Raw genomic sequence first — 17,073 nt, forward strand, 5'->3', positions numbered from 1 at the left:
ATGAGTATACAAGGTCTCTCCAGAAAAAGCCCAACCATTGTTACTGTAATGAAAATGGTTTGTACAACATTGATGTAACCTGGCAGCCAAGGAGAGTAGACTGGAATGCGCATGCATGAACAATGACAACTTCACTGTACTAGTCAGTCAAGGTGGTAGATGCCATTGAGTGAGCATGTGTACTGTGTGACTGTTCCATTCAAAATGACTGAGCGAGTGGAGCAATGAATCTGCATCAGATCTGCATTAAGCTCGAATATTTCTCTGCAGAAACTGTTTGGATGACTTGGAAGGCTGCAGCCATCAGTAACTGGTGATTGACAGTTTCATCACCACAACATACCTGCTCATGTATTGCAGCTGGGGCAGAGTTTTTTGATTTGAAACATAAAATCACCCAGGTGACTCAGCCCCACTACAGCTCAGATTTGGTGCCCTGTGACTTCTGGCTTTTCTCAAAACTAAAATCACTTTTGAAAGGGAAGAGATTTCAGACTGTCAGTGTGATTCAGGAAAATATGATGGGGCAGCTGATAGCGATTGGGAGAACTGTGTGAGGTCCTAAGGTGCCGTGTTTGAAGGGGACTGAGGCCTCGTCGTCATGTACAGTGTTGCTTGTATCTTCTTCAATAAATGTCTGTTTTTTGTATTGCATGTTTGGATACTTTCTGGACAGACCTCGTATATAATAGCATACCAACATACCAGTATATTGGTAGATTTACAAACTAGGAAGCTCTTAGAATTTTGTTATTCAGAGTTTCTGTTGAGGTTGCTTTACATAGACATGATTGATTAAATCTCTGGCCATATGATTGAACTCAATCTCTAACCCCTATTTTCTCCCTGACTATCAAAAGGTGGGGTGGGAGTGGGGATCTGAGGCTGAAATGTTTCACCCCACTAATTATGTATGCAGTTGTTTTTTCTGGGACAAACCTTCATCCTGAAAGCTGTCTAGGCCCCTCCACCCCCACCACCCTTGGATTTCCCCCACTTCAGATGGACCTTGGGACTATCTGCTCTTCTGATGGGCTGGCTTGACTATGTACTTGGGAGTTTTCATGACCCCTCTTTAGGTTTGATCATTTGCCAGAATGACTCAGAGAACTCTGGAAAAGTACTGTGCTTTCAATTACCATTTTATTGAAAGGACACAAAAGAACAAACACCTCATTGGCATAACAAAACACACTTTTATCATGGAATTCTAAGGGTTTTTTTTGAAGCTCTGTGCCAGGCACTAAGGACAGAGACCAGGTATATATTTTTTGCTTACATTGTGGTAGTAAACTCAGTAATGCTTTTGATAAGCATAATCAATTTACAGGACATTTCTACCCTAAAGTGAATGGGAGAAGGGTTCATTTAGGCATCAATTTGAGTGGCTGTAGTGGATTGCTTTCCATTAGATAAGACTTCAAGAAACCAAAACATAGAGGTGGTTTATAGTGCTAAAAAAAAAAAGAGATAATTTTGACTTTCATTTAACTACTCAAATTTCGAAGTCTTTAAAATGAAGAATTACTTTATAAAGTTGATTTTGGGTTTGAATTACGTATGACATTTTACTTATATTTGCATTTACAAATGATTTGGAGCATACTTATGCAGGTAAATATATATATATTCTTTGAATATTACTGTGTTTATATTAACTTATCAAGCCACGTGTTAAGTTCCATTTTTCGTATTCTTTAAAATCTGTACTCTACCACACCAAGACATATCATAATTAAAATGCCAAAGGTTAAAGATAAAGAGAGAATCTTAAAAACAACACGAGAAAAGCAGAGAGTTACCTACAAAGGAGTTCCCATAAGACTATTAGCTGATTTCTCAAAAGAAACTTTGCAGGCAAGAAGGGACTGGCAAGCAGTATTAAGTGATGAAAAACAAGTACCTACAACCTAGATTACTCTATCCAGCAAAGCTTTCATGTAGAATGGAAGGGAGGATAAAGTGCTTCCCAGACAAGGTAAAGCTAAAGGAGTTCATCATCACCAAGCCATTATTACATGAAATGTTAAAGGGACTTATCTAAGAAAAAGATCAAAACTGTGATGAACATTAAAAAGGCACAGATGTGAACATTAAAAAGGCAACAAATGAACAACTATCAACAACTGAATCTAAAAAAAAATACAACAATAAGAAAAGACAAAAACAAACTAAGCAAACAACCATAATAGGAACAGAATCTTAGGTATGGAGATCATTTGAAAGGTTATCAGCTGGGAGGGGGAAGTGGGAGAATGGGGGAAAAGGAGCAGGGACTGAAAAAGTACAACTGGTAGGTACTGGAGAAGCTGAAGAACATATGCATGACCCATGAACTAAGGGGGAGGGGGATTGTTGGAGGGAAGAGGGGTGGAGGGGGGCAAAGGGAGAAAAATTGGGACAACTGTAATAACATAAACAATAAAATATACTTAGAAAAAAATAAAACACTGTATGAGCCAAATAAAACAAACCACTACTAATAAAAGGTACTCCATGGGAAAAAATAAAAATAAAATGTGTAGTCTAACCTTCATAAGATAGAATAGTATTATTAGCAGCAGCATAATAGTATATTATTAATTACAGTAACTACCATATATGAAACCACTTTTACTATTTCATGTTATCTTTCAAACAAATTCAAGGGGAGATTATATATACAGATACAGATATTCAATAAATTAAAAATAAGACAAATCATGGGAAAACAATAGCTTAATAGGAATAAATAATTACTTACCAGGAAGAAAAGTGAGTCTCTGGAAAATACATGCTTTATTAAAGTCAGTGTGGTTACTAAGGGCAATGGCATCTCCAGAGCAGTGCTTTCCAAATTGGTATTGCTAGGTGCAAGCTACATTGTTATTATTTTAGTACTACTAATCGAAGTAAATTTAGATTGGCTTAAAGCCACTTCGTCATTTTAATCTGAATACTTCTTGTATGTGTGGGGAGAGGAAAGGTGAGATTTGTTATGCAGGAATCAGTTCACATGCTTAATGCAAGTTCTGCCGTGGAAAAATCCAGGGGAGAATCATTGCTCTCCAGAGTATATACACACAGATGGGAGGGAATGCCTGTAGTTTATGACTTATGGATTACAAAAGTTACCAAGTATTTTCATTTTTATACTAGCTTTTATAAATATACATTTATTTTTCTTTACTGTCAGACCAATATTTATCACTAGTTCTTTTACTTTTAAGGGATTTTGAGAACATTTAGAGTACTTTATAATACTTTTATAATCTTATGTTTGGAATTATAAATTTAGCATTGAATTAGATTTGAACTATATATTGAGTTGGACATATAAATAAATAATAAATGGAATTTGTAGTTATTGCCAGTAATCTTGATTTATATAAGAAATGAGTTGAGAATTGAAGTACGTGATAATACAGTCAAAACTCTAAATATGGATGCCTGAGGAAGTGATGGGCATGCATTGGGTTGCTCATGAAAGACTTCTGTGAGGAAAAGTGTGTGATGGACAATTTGGGAAATATGGATTGGTAGCCAGCAGATGATAATCTTATCTTGGATTACTAAAATGTCTTAACTTGTTACCTCCCACTAAATGTGTTCTTCAGAGAGAAATACTATTAGCTAACTAATACTTAATCAGAAAATTTTGGAAAGCATAGTATTTGGAGAACCAAATGATGCCATTTCATTCTCAAAGCAGGCACCATCAACAACCATTAATTACAATGCTTAGGTATAAATCATAGTTGAGGGACATATTATCTCTATGTACAATACTTAACATCGGGCCAGCTCTGTGTCTAATTTAGCATCAGTGGAATTGGAAAACTCGAACTTTTAGAAATGGGTTTTTTAAATTAGAAGACTTAGTGAATATTTTTCCTTAATTTTTGTAATTCACAGTTTTTGTAATTCAAATTTTGTGGTTTTTATAATTTTGTAAAAGTATACTTTGGTGGATGATTAAGAATGGATAGTAGGATCCATGGTTTCTCTAGGAACTTTTACTCTGATTCAATGGCTACATAACTTTATTGTGCATCAGAACCATACTGGGGACCCCCTGTCCCACTCCTCATTTAACAAGGAACTTACATTATTATATATTTATAAGAACATATACAAAAGTAGGATAATATAATGAGTAGTGGTATTTTACCATTATGTATATACAGGGTCTGGCACAAATAACACCCCCTTTTTATTACAAAATCTTATTACAAAATTTTAAGCATGTAATTCTGTAACATAACAATATCACACTCAAGCACAACATATGGCATTTTAAGTGAAATGTTCAAATTAAAACTATAAATTATTACACTCATATTATTACCCTACCAACCACACTCAAGCAGATGTTACTTCTCCTGGACCCTGTATACTAGGGTTTTTCTGAGACTTTGATTCACACTTGGAGTCAGAACCTGGAAACTATTTAAAACAAATTCTCACACATACACACACCAGCTCACCAGGCAATTCTGATGCACAGTTGAGATTGGGAAGCATTCATTGTTCTAGGGGAATCTCTAGTTAAGTGTTTCAGAACAAATGCTATTTAAATGCTATTTATCTTGACTTACATTTACACAACCTCCATATCTAGATTTATTCTAACTTCCAGAATTTTTCTTAAAATTTTTATTCAAATAAAATTTAGGTAGTTTAAGTAACACTTTATTAGTGTCTCTAATATGTTAATGTATGAATATGAAATTAATGCTAAGTGAACTTCTTTTCAAAGAAATGCCCTGCCTTGTTAGAGCTTTTACTTAAAGTTCTTTGCCCAAACATCTTTTCTTTCCTGGTCAATTTGATTTCTTCTACATTATCATGGAAATCCAAATCCATAAGGTGGTAATTGTGTAGTTTCTTATAACTGCAATTGGAAGATTGAGTGAATCTGGAATGATTTTCTACTGACTCAGGAGTGTATCCAGAGTTGTTTTTTCTCCATTGTTTATACCCAGTAGTTAACTTTTCCTTTGACTTTTTTGCCTTAGCATTGCTCAGGATGCTTCTTCGTAAGGGCTATCAAATTGATAAAAGTGATACACACTACCTTTTGTTTTAAACTCTGATGAAGCTATAATATTCTATGCCAAGGTGTGTTTTTAAAACCTCAGGTGGAAATCTTTGTTTAGATGTGTCAGAAGTAATTGTTCTTTAGAGTACGTAGCTATGTATTTCAGATACAGTACTTTGTCAGGTCAGTTAACAGACTGCCTGAATAACTGTGACTGACGTAAATACTAATGAGGACATTTATTGTCTCATGTAAGAGTTCTGGAAGGAGGTGGTTCTACAGTTAGCTAATTCAGTATTCTAACTGGATCATTTTTTCTCTGATTCTCTTTTCCCCATCATGGCCACAGTTAGCTGCAATAGGTCTAAACATCATATTCTTATGTAATAAAATCCCAAAACTGGAAGGACGAGCAGGACCTTTTCCACAAGTCTCTCCTTTTTTCTGGGTAGAAAATCTTTCCCTGCAACCCTCATCAGACTTTCTCATATGTCCCCTAAGTAAAACCAGTTCCATACCCAATCCTAAGTCAGTTACTGACAAGAGGAAATAGGATTCCTATTATCACCTCAGAACAATATTGGCTCATCCCCTGGAATTGGAGGAGGGACCCACCCAATAGATTCCATTGATGTTTCATCTTAAACGACATTAGTGTTTTGTTGTCACAGAAGAGGTAGAGGCTGATGGGTAGGCAATCATTAGTATATGCCAAACTATAATATCAGCTTACATGCGACATTTTCCACATACTACATAAAAGGTATTCACACGCAAAGTGAAAATTTGGTATTTTAACCTTTAGCATACATGCATATTCATTTGAGAAACATGTTATCCTCTAAGTGCTACTTCATGATGGCATAGGAAGCCAGTGTCATGGGTTTCAGTCTAATCTATTAGTTGCTGAGCGATCTTATTTTTATCTTGGGTACAGTCAGTTTATTTCCCTTTGAGATTATGCTGTTCATTGGTATTACTGGGTTGGCCAAAATTTCTTTTGTTTTTTTCTAAGTAAGATGGCTCTAGCAGAGCTTAGTTGTCTTTAACTTCATTCAAAACAATTTTGTTAGATTTGTATTGTGACAGTTGTCAAATTAGCATGCATTTTTAAAAAAGCTTAACAAAATTGGTGAATTTTTATATAGCCATTTTAATATTGAAGATGGAAGAAAATACACATTTTTGGCATATTATGCTTTATTATTTCAAGAAAGGTAAAAAAGCAACTGAAATGCAAAAAAAGATGTGTGCAGTGTGTGGAGAAGGTGCTGTGACTGACTGACTGTGCCAAAAGTGGTTTGTGGAGTTCAGTGCTGGAGATTTCTCCCTGGAAGATACTCCATGGTTGGGTTGACCGGTTGAAGTTGATAGCAATCAAATCGAGACATTAATTGAGAACAATCAATGTTATACCGAATATGTGATTTAGGCAGTAGTTGCTGATTCTTTTTAATTAATTGGTACTTGTCTTTCTAGGTGGATTTTCCACAGTTTTCCTGGTGCGGACTCATGGTGGAACCCGGCACGCATTGAAGCGAATGTATGTCAATAACTTGCCAGACCTCAGCATTTGTAAAAGGGAAATTAAAATTATGGTAAGTGAAAGCATAATTATGTTTAAAAAATTGGTGTATTTTCCTTCGGTTTTGCACTATGGCCTTAACCAGGTTTTAAGTATGCTGCTTATTGCTTTATTCACATCTATGAAAGCTATTGGACATCATTAAATTAACTTGGAAAATTATCTAAAAAGAAACCACTGTCTTGAGTTTAATGTTTACCACTCACATGAGTGTTGAGTATATTCATTGTATGTGTTTATATTCACAGACAAGAATTAGTTTTGCTTTTTATTTTTAAAATCATGCTATAAAGTTGTTTAGTTTATTTGGTGTACTCTGCAATATTTAAGGTATCCTTCAGCAAAAGAAAAATTCTTTTTAAATATTAGGCCCTGGCTGATGTGGCTTAGTGGATTGAGCGCCCACCTGCAAACCAAAAGGTCGCTGGTTTGATTCCCTATCAGCGCACATGCCTGAGTTGCAGGCCAGGTCCCTAGTTGGGGGCATGCGAGAGGCAATGGATTGATATTTCTCTTTCTCCCTCCCTTCTCTCAAAATAAATAAATGAAATCTTTAAATAAATATATATTAGGAAATGTGAAAAGTATTTTAATAGGCCACTAAAGAAAATTTTGGTAACTCAGATAACTAAACAGTTAAAAAAAATTACAAAGTGAAAATTCCCTTTTTTCTAGGGTTGCTTATTCTCAATGCTGCAGATGGCCTCTTGTTAATTGTGTCCCACTCTCCCTCCTCCTCCCCTCTTTTGTCTTTTCTCTTCTTCCTCTACGTCAACTGTGTATCAAGATCTAATATATACATGTACATTTAAAAATTTTTATTGAGGTGCAGTTCCCAATAATATAACCATTTAAGGTGAACAATTCAGTGACATTTAGTGTATTCACAATATTTATGCAACTACTACCTTGATCTAGTCCTAAAACCTTTTCATCACTTCTAAAGGAAACCCTCTTCCCATTAAGTAGTTGCATTCCATTCCCCTCTTGATTTAGCTGTTGACAGCCACCTGTCTACCTTATGTCTCTGAGGATTTATCTGTTCTGAATAATTCATATAAATGGAGTCATGTACTATGTGACCTTTTGTGTCTGGCTTCTTTCACTTAGCATGTTTTTAAGGTTTACTGACATTGTAGTATGTGCTTCATTTTTATGACCAAATAATATTCCACTGTATATATGTGTTTCACTTTTATTTATCTGCTTATCTGTTGTTGGACTTTCAAAAAAAACATTGATGAACATTTGGGCTGTTTCTACCTTTTGGCTATTGTGAATAGTGCTGCTATGAATATGTATGTTACGTGTTTTTGCTTGAGTACCTGTTTTCAGTTCTATTGGGTATATGTCTGGGAGTGGAATTGCTGAGTCACATGATAATTCTGTGTTTAACTTTTTAAGAAACCATTAAACTTTTCCACAGTGGTTGAATCATTTTATATGCATACTGCCAATGTATGAATTTTCCAGTTCTTAAACAATTTATTTTCAATTTTCAATTATACTTGACATTCTATATTATATTATTTTAGGTGTACGGCAATAATGGTTAGACATTTATATATGAATGTTACAGTTTTTACACATCCTTGTTTTTCCTTACTTGTTATTACTGTCAGTTACTTATCCAACTGCTAAGAGGGGGATTTCTTATTTTTTATCTATGTCTTTATTATCACACCTATTTGACCCCTTTGTTTGAAGATGGGCACCTTTATACAGTCTGGCTTCTCTGAAATCTGCTTTAGTTGTCCCTATTCATTAGATTTGAGACCTACTTTTTTTAAGGTAAGACTATAAGCCTAAAGAATAAAAAGATTTACCCCAAAATAATTGGGGAATCTTAGGCCAAGTTCTGTTAACTTGAGAGCAGATATGGTATTTTTGTGCCATAATTCTTCCTTTTAGTAGAATGTGTATAATTTAGAGACATAAAATACAAGGGGGGCCCCCTAAAACTGGAATTATCTTCTTATCTTCTGGAGGGTGGGCCCCTTTTAGTACAGGCTTCCCCTGGTACATGAGTGTTCTAGGAACCCACCTGTATCAGTGCACCAGCTGGAGTTGTTGGGAGAGGCTGTGTTTGGCTTCAGTGAATTGTTTTTGAAGACTCTTTCAGCGTGTTTGCCCATTTCATGATGAGTGATTTACAGGCACACCTGCCCAGACTGCACTGAGTATTTAGCAGTTTTTGACCAAAAATGGCATGGCCGCTGTGCCCCACCCTCCCTATTCGCCTGATCTCTCCCTTGATGAGAAAGGCCTCAAATGGACACATTTTGCTGAAGTGGAAGAAAGAGATGAAACAAAACAACAGAAGCACTAAAATGCATTCAAATTGATGAGTTCAAAAACTGTTTCGAGCAATGGAAAAAACGTCTTGATAGGTATATTGCATCAAATGGACAGTTTTTGGAAGGTGACTGAAGTTTAAACATGGAAGAATAAATACACAATTTTTTATAAATTCTGCTTTTTGGAGGGGTTCCCTGTCATATAGTCATCATCAACAGTAGCAACACTCAAATCTTATGCTTTTGAACAAGATATTTTAGGGAGATCAGCTCTTTAGAGCAGTGGTCCTCCAATGTTTTTTGATGACCTATCTCCTATTATGTATATTATTATAAGTTAATGACATGTTCAGCTGCCATTGCAAATATTTCAAATTACATTACACAGTTAAAATTAGGTATATTAATGATAGTGGATGTAAATTTATTTAAAATAGTATTCTTGATAATTGTTTTTTAATTTCTAGGTAAACCTAATTAGATCATGATTATTTTAATCCTCAGTAATCTGTGCTGATGGTTATCTCTTACTGTGAGCCAAAAGTGTGAGATTTGCCATTTTCTTAATATTTTCTTGTATTTGTATTATTAGCATTATCTTTATAGTTTCTTTACAGAAATATTTTTAGGCCACTTGTTTATTTTTTACATTATTAATAGTACATACATTTAAAAGTCCACTTAATTAGGTATACATTAACTGCAATACATTGCATGCAAAACAAGCAAATGAGTGTAATTGTTATATCATGAATACAAGGGTTGGCAAAAGTAGGTCTACAGTTGTTTGTATGAAAAATACAATAATTATTAAATAATAGTACAAGAGTAAATGTTGTATTTCCTGTACTCACAACTGTAAACCTACTTTTGCCAGCCCCTGTATTAGAGCTTATTTTTTTAAAGATAAAAGTAAATATAGTAAAAATTCTGACAATCCTATAGTAAATATTTTGTCCTTGAGTCCCAAAGGGCTATCTTGCACACTCACTTTTGGAGACTATTACTTTTGAATGAACTATCTTTCTTTTTAAAAATAAGTATTCATTGAACAATTTGCTTCTTAGAAAATGACAGTCAAATGTTAAGTACTTTCCATTGGAACTGTAGAAACCTTTTTGAAATATGTCAGATTCTATACTCATGCCTGAGTTTTAATTTTTGAAATTCTCTAAAAACATTAATTTAGACTTCAAACCATTACTAATGATAGAGCTTTAAAATGTATATATTTTTGATTCTTAAAATTTTGTTTCTTTTTTACAGAAAGAGCTATCTGGTCACAAAAATATTGTGGGTTATCTGGACTGTGCTGTTAATTCAATTAGTGATAATGTATGGGAAGTGCTTATCTTAATGGAATATTGTCGAGGTAAGTTTTTTTCAGCATTTGTTTTATACTAAAAAATAATGGCTTTAAGATGGGGTACTAGATGTCACCTTATTGTAGACAGTTATTGCAATCTCAACTTTAATTATCTGTGTAATTAAGGAATGCTGTTAAAATTATTTAAAACTGCCCCGACTGGTGTGGCTCAGTTGGATTGGGCATTGTCCTGGAGACCAAAAGGTCACCAGTTCAGTTCCCGGTCAGGGCACATGCCTGGGTTGCAGGCCAGGTCCCTCATTGGGGGTATGCGAGATGCAACCTATTGATGTTTCTCTTACTCTCTTTCTCCCTCTCTTCCCTTCTCTCTAAAAATAAGTAAATAAGATCTTAAAAAAACCCAACAAAACCCAAGTTGTTAAAAAAATATTTAAAACCTAGTCATAGTTGCTGTAGAGGTGATACAACTAGGTAAATGACAAGGAAAAATGCTGTTGCATTTAAAACAGGAAATCTAAGCGGGTAAAGAGCACCTGTACTTGATGCTTCCAATACAGTTCTTTTAGAATCCTATCAAGAAGAGCATAATATATCAATATTAGTGTTAGAAGATATTTTTCCATCACTCTACCATGTTATCTTTCAACATATTAAATGTAATACATTTGGAGGATATATTTTGATCTATAATTTTTGTAAATAATACAAACTTGTATTATTTCGCACTTTGGAGTTCTTTTATAAATATCAGAAAATAGAAAACCACATTTTATTTGGACCTAATGTGGTATTTTTTAAAATAAATAATTACCTGTATAGGTTGCCTTAAGAATAATGGTAACTTAAAAAAATTCCCTGAAATTTTTTTTTACTTTAATGTGTGAAGGGGGCAATTAAACTATTTCTTGCAAATTTAAAAAATTCAGACTGTATCTGGCAATTTGGGCTCTAGGGAGTCCTGGTTTATATTTGGATTCTCTTAAGACAGTTATTATTGTTATTTGTGATACCAGAGACTCTTGTCATTTCCTGGAGGTAGGAGGAGAAGGATGATGGTAGTGGTGATAGAGAAAATATGGTTTCTCTTAGTTCAGTCTTGTAAGGAGGAAGGACAGAGGGAACTAAAGTGAGTTAATATTGTAGTATCTATTGCAGTGTATTTATAGCTTATTTCCATATATAATGTAAGAAGTTAGATGTTTCCTCTTATTCATATCTCTTCTCTACTGTGAAGCATTGTGATAAGGAGAAGATAATGGATTTTCTCTACTTCACTTTTCTGAATTCTAGCATTTTTTGTTCTGATTCTTAGCTGAATTAAAGATAATTGAATTGGGCATAATTATAACCCTGGATGAGTTTAATTAATTGTCATCCGGAAGATGTTTTAAAAGGGAAGCCAAACGGACTTCCATTTTTAGGGGATAGTGTGTTTTAAGGAAGGCATTCTTTTGCTTTTAAAAATTAACAGTTTTAAAAATCTAGTTCGAATCAACAAGCTTTGTTTTACATGAAATTTTTATTTAGATCAAAGTTATTCATTTATATATTTTAAAAAGTCAAATAGTAGATCTGTTAAGCTATGGCTAAATCATATCAAAATCCTTGAGATATTTCTTCTCATATTTACTTCCATATTTCTATACTGCATTATGTAGAGGAGAATTGGTAGTTTTAGTGAGATCTTTAGAGTATGAAAGAAAAAGAAGGAACTTAAAAAACCAGGGGAAATACGTGATTCTGGGCTCTTGAAAGTTTCATAGTGTTGATTTTCTGTTTTTATGTTTTAGATAGTATCTCCAAGAAAAGATGAGGATTTTACTGTCAGTGTAGTATAGCCTCATATTTTAGATTGAATTAATAGTTAGTGTTTAAATTATTTTATTTGCCATTAAACTGTGACATGTAATAGTCTATAATTGTATTTTTTTTCTTTTTACTTATCTTGGAGTTAATAATTATGTCAATTTTCATTTGCTTAATTTTCTTTATCCATATTAGTATATTCGCCCCACATTCTCCAATGTAAATTTTTATGCAATGTGTTTAAATATTTTAATATTGTGTCAGTTTCATTTTTTCTTTCCTTAGGAACATCCTTTTGGGAGACTTAATTTTGTTTAATTTTGAACAGCATTTAGCTGTCATTCTGGGAATTCCCTTTGCCTTCCTCCTATCTTAGACTCCCTTCTACTCATGCCTCCCACTTTTTTTTATAACTACCTTGGCAGAGTACATTTTTCAGTAGCTTTCTGATAATGGATTTATGGGGAAAAAGAGTTTTGAAGTCTTCCATATATAAAAATAATTTTATTCTACATCCATATTTGTTAATTTGTTTGGATAAAGAGTTGTAGGTTAGATATAATTTTGATCTGTAATTTTGAAGGCCTTATTTCATTTTTTCCCCTACAAGTTGGATTCATTATGATTCCTCTGTTTTTTTATGTGACCTATTTTTTTTTCCCTCATGGACACTTCTTGAATCTTTCCCTTTATCTACAGCATTCTAAAATTTTAACTTATATATGCCTTGCTTGTGGGTGATTTTGGTGTGTTTTTTTTTTTTTTCCCCTGGGAACTTAGTTTTTCTCCTTCATTTTCTCTGTTCTCTGTTTTTGGACTTTTCATTTTTAGGATGTTAGGTTCCTGGATTGATTGCTCCTCTGGTTTTCTGTCTTTTCTTTTTTCTTCTTCTTCTAATTGTGTTGGGAGCATTCCTTACATTTATCTTTCAGTTCCCCTGTAGAAATTTGTATTTCTGCTGTGTTATTTTTAATTTCCAAGAACTCTTTCTTGTTTTCTTCATGTTGTTGTACTTTGTTAAAATACACCTTGCTCTTGTTTTAGGTGCAAGTATTTTGTTTTCTCCAGATATTAGTTGCAGATTTTAAAAAGATTTTTATTCTGTTTCTTGCATTTGTTTTTTTCTGAAACTTTTTCTATTTGCTATAATGCCCTCTCCATTGTGTTAGAACTTTTATTTTTAATGTTTTACCAGATAAGCTTACTGTATGCACTACAGATCAGAATGCACCCAAGTAGATAATTATATATTAAAAGAAGGAATCCCAGAGGATCTGAATAGAGCATGCTCATCAGTTCCTTTTCTCAGATGAATCAGTAAGATAAGTTTCCACTGGGTTGGAGGGTAGAGAATGGGCAAATAAATGTTCTCCCCTTACTTCCTCTATAAAAGCTAATTGTTTTACATAAAATTGTTGAAGAATGAAAGTACTTCAGTGAGAAAATCAGTTTTATGTATGTATAGTTCAAGTACATTGGTTTTGATTATGTAGAGATAAAACTATAGAAAGTAGACAAATGTGTTAAATACCTTCTATCTCATCATGGTTTCAGGTATCAAATGTTTACACTCATCTTTTGTCTAATGTTAGTTATCTGCAGGCTAATGGCATGGCACTGCCTAATTTGCTAATGTTCTGAGGTGTAGGTTAAAGAGAGATTATGTGCTTTAGGTACCAAACTTTCAGGAATCATAGTTGGTATTTGGAGTATATTTGTATTTTATGAAAAGAGCTTTTATTTGTAGGAGGTGTTCTACAGAAATTATTATGAATAATATATCTGTTAGCTTTTGCTTGACAATAAAACATTACAAAACTCAGTAGCATAAAACAACAGTATTATTGCTTGTGTTATCAGTGGGTCAGCTGTTCTAGACTGAACTTGGTGGGATGACATTACTCTTTTGGTCGGGCTTGCTCATGTGCCAGTGGGTTTGCTGGGACTTGTTTCACCCATTCCTCGTCGTCTTCCTGGCACTAGCAAGCTATCCTGGGGATGCTTTTTGCATGCAGATGGAAGACACATGAGAGGGCAAGTGGAGCCTGTGAGGGTCGTAAGGCCTGCTGTCACTTCTGTCTTATTCTGTTGTATGATGAGATAGGAAAGTTGTTGGGTGACCACTGTAAGAGGTTAGGAAAATGTTGACTTTCCTAGTGATGAAATTGGTAGAGTATAAAAGCTTTTGTTTAGGAGATGGTATCTGTTTGAAAAATATGGGAAGATTTGAGAGCTCTATGCATCTTGTTTTAAAAGACCTTCAGTATATATTTTTTAATCTTTTCATTAGAATAACCTTTAATGTAATTTTCAGAAGAGCTTGATTTTGAATATGTTTGAATAAACATTTTTTTGTGTGTCTGTGTTTGAAATGCAGCTCAAATACAGCTTGTAGCTTTTTTGGGGGGGACCTGAATTTCATGATTCAAAGTTTCTAGCTCAGAGATCTTTGAAGGGAAGAAAGAGGGTAAACATTTGTTTACAGTTTATTCTCACTACAACATCGAACCTTTAGAAGAGTTGGAATGAGTTTAAAGTTTTGATTTCTTTAGCTTTGAAATGGTATTTCAAGAATGTAAATGAATACCAAGAAAACATTTTTCATCCTGTTTAATTTTGGGTCAAAGTGAGTCAGGATGTCTGACAACAGGATGAAAGAAACTGCTGCCTGGTCAGGTGCCTTATTCTTAAGAGATGGCCTGAACAAATTACAGCCAAATAGACTTGAGTTTTCTGAGAGCTGGAGATTGATAGGTGAAAGTCCATGTTCTTTTTGCTTTAAAATTCTAAGAAAAATACCCAACCATTTCAGAAATACATGAGAATGCTGTTTAGACAGTAATAGTAAAAGGAACAGGTGTGCATACACCTTCTGACAGATTTCAAAGTAGCAAACATTTCTTTTATTCAACCTTGTTATAAGAAAGTTTCAAGTTAACATTAGCTTGACTTTTTAAATTCCTGAACTTGATTTTTATTAGAATGGTTTCTGAATGAGCCACGTATTTACTTGTATTCTTAAAATATAACAATTATTAACTTTTGAATAATTAAGAATTTCCATTATTAGACCATCTCTCAGGGCTCTTGTGTGGCTATTTGATTTTAGTATCCCTTACCTAGTTTAGAGTATTAGCCTCTTAACCCATCTCTCCATTTCCACTCTTGTGATTCCCTTTTCCCCCAATCCAGGAAAATGTTTGAAAAGTCAGGTCCTGAGTTTCTTTGGTTCTTAAGTATTTCTGATTGCTATTTGCCTTGTCATTGTCATCTCAACTTACTCTCTTCTCTGCTTTCTAGTCCGCATACACATTGGCTTTCTTTAAGCTATTCGAAGTCATTAAGCTCCTTCCCAACTGGACGCCTTTGTAATTGCCACTTCCTATCACTATCTAGCTCTTGTTCCAGATCTCTTCCTGGTTAGTTCCTGCCTACATTCTCAACATAAATATCACTTCCATGTGCTGTCAATAATGTACACTCTCCCGATTTCATAGATGTTAAAATGTTTAAAAAAATGCATTAGCATTAGCAGGACATCATTTATCTAAGATCTTCTCATGTTAAAATGAAAAATGTGAAAAAATGTATTTCATTGAATCAGTACTTAATGGTGTAATAAGCATCCTTATAGGGGAATTATAAAAAAGCCAGTTTCCCAGTACCTGAGACCATAATGCATTTCTTAATTTTTTTGTGATAGACTGCATTTATTAAAAATATGTCCTCTCAAAATTCCTTTTTTGGTTAGCTGGGCAAGTAGTGAATCAAATGAATAAGAAGTTGCAGACAGGTTTTACGGAACCGGAAGTGTTACAGATATTCTGCGATGCTTGTGAAGCTGTTGCAAGGTTACATCAGTGTCAGACTCCAATAATTCATCGGGACCTGAAGGTAGGAACTCTAGACTACTTATGGATTAATGCATTTTGAACTTTCAAGTTAAACTTTTCTTTGGCTATTTTCATCTAAAGCAGTTTTTATTACCAGCACTGACATTGGTCCATGTTTCCTACCACATTTCCTGAGACCATCTAACGGCTGGCTGTAGAATTTGGTGGTGATTATCTTTAAGATTACTTTATAGACATGTTAAATGATCACGCCAAGAGTTAGCAGCAAAGCTGTTGCCATACAAAATAACTCTGAATGGCCTTGCTCCGTATGTCCCTTCCCCCAGCTCAGGCTTGTGGGGGTGAGGACATTCTACATATATTTTTCTAATATTTCCTGGACACCTTGAGTTCTGGATCCCATTACAAATCCCTATTTGGGGCCCTCCTCTTGGCTGCACCCTGTTTCAATAAATTGTAATTGAACAACAATTAAAAAAAAAGATTATTTTACCTGTTAGTGCACTCTGAATATATGATACCCATTTGTTACATTGAAAAAGTCCTCCAAAGGGATTAAACATTCCTGGTATCATATTGCTAGAGATATTAGTACACATATCCTGTAAAACTATAGGTGTTGCCCTAGCCGGGTGGCTCAGTTGGTTGGAGCATTGTCCTGTGCACCAAAGGTTGTGGGCCTGATCCCCAGTTGGGGTATCTATGGAATGCAACTGACCCATGTTTCTCTCTCCCACTCTCCTTTCCTTTGTCTGTCTAAAATGAATAAACATATCCTCGAGTAAGGATTAAAACAATAACAGCAACAGCAAAAGTACAGGTGTTGTCTTTGATACCCACAAACACTTAAGATTACAAAAGTTAGTCTTCCTGAAATTCTTTATGTGCAGATAGCCCATGGCTAACCTTTCCCCCCTTGAAGTTTACTGAGATTCACCTTTTAAGTGAGTTCTATCTTGTACTGCCTTGTTCATAATTACAACCTAACATTCTTGTTTTCCACTTGCTCTACCTTTTATTATCACTTATCACTTAAGATAACTATATAATTTGCCTATGTATTAGGCCTACTGTTTATTTTCTTTTCTCTTCAACTAAAATATAAGCTCCATGTATACAAGGATTTTTCTCTTTTGTATTGATGTATTTGAGCATTTAGAACAGTGCCTGGTACATAGTGTGTT

At 34.3% G+C, this 17,073-nt stretch overlaps 1 protein-coding gene and 1 long non-coding RNA gene across 3 annotated transcripts in view; one reads left to right on the plus strand and one right to left on the minus strand.

Moving 5' to 3' along the window:
- Positions 1-17,073, plus strand: part of BMP2K (BMP2 inducible kinase) — a 113,310-nt gene that overhangs the window by 38,789 nt on the left and 57,448 nt on the right. For both annotated transcript variants that reach the window (XM_024579217.4, XM_045184885.3), the window contains exons 2-4: positions 6,500-6,618; positions 10,169-10,274; positions 15,787-15,929. In XM_024579217.4, the coding sequence (XP_024434985.3) occupies positions 6,500-6,618; positions 10,169-10,274; positions 15,787-15,929 (368 nt within the window). The remainder of the gene's footprint in view (positions 1-6,499; positions 6,619-10,168; positions 10,275-15,786; positions 15,930-17,073) is intronic.
- On the minus strand, positions 1,237-3,039 carry LOC139440831 (uncharacterized). The gene is made up of 2 exons (XR_011651073.1): positions 2,744-3,039; positions 1,237-1,454 (listed from the first exon to the last, which is right to left on the minus strand). It is a non-coding gene; the product is annotated as an uncharacterized lncRNA (long non-coding RNA).

Source organism: Desmodus rotundus, chromosome 4 (genome assembly GCF_022682495.2).
Source record: "Desmodus rotundus isolate HL8 chromosome 4, HLdesRot8A.1, whole genome shotgun sequence".
Taxonomy (NCBI): Eukaryota; Metazoa; Chordata; class Mammalia; order Chiroptera; family Phyllostomidae; genus Desmodus; species Desmodus rotundus.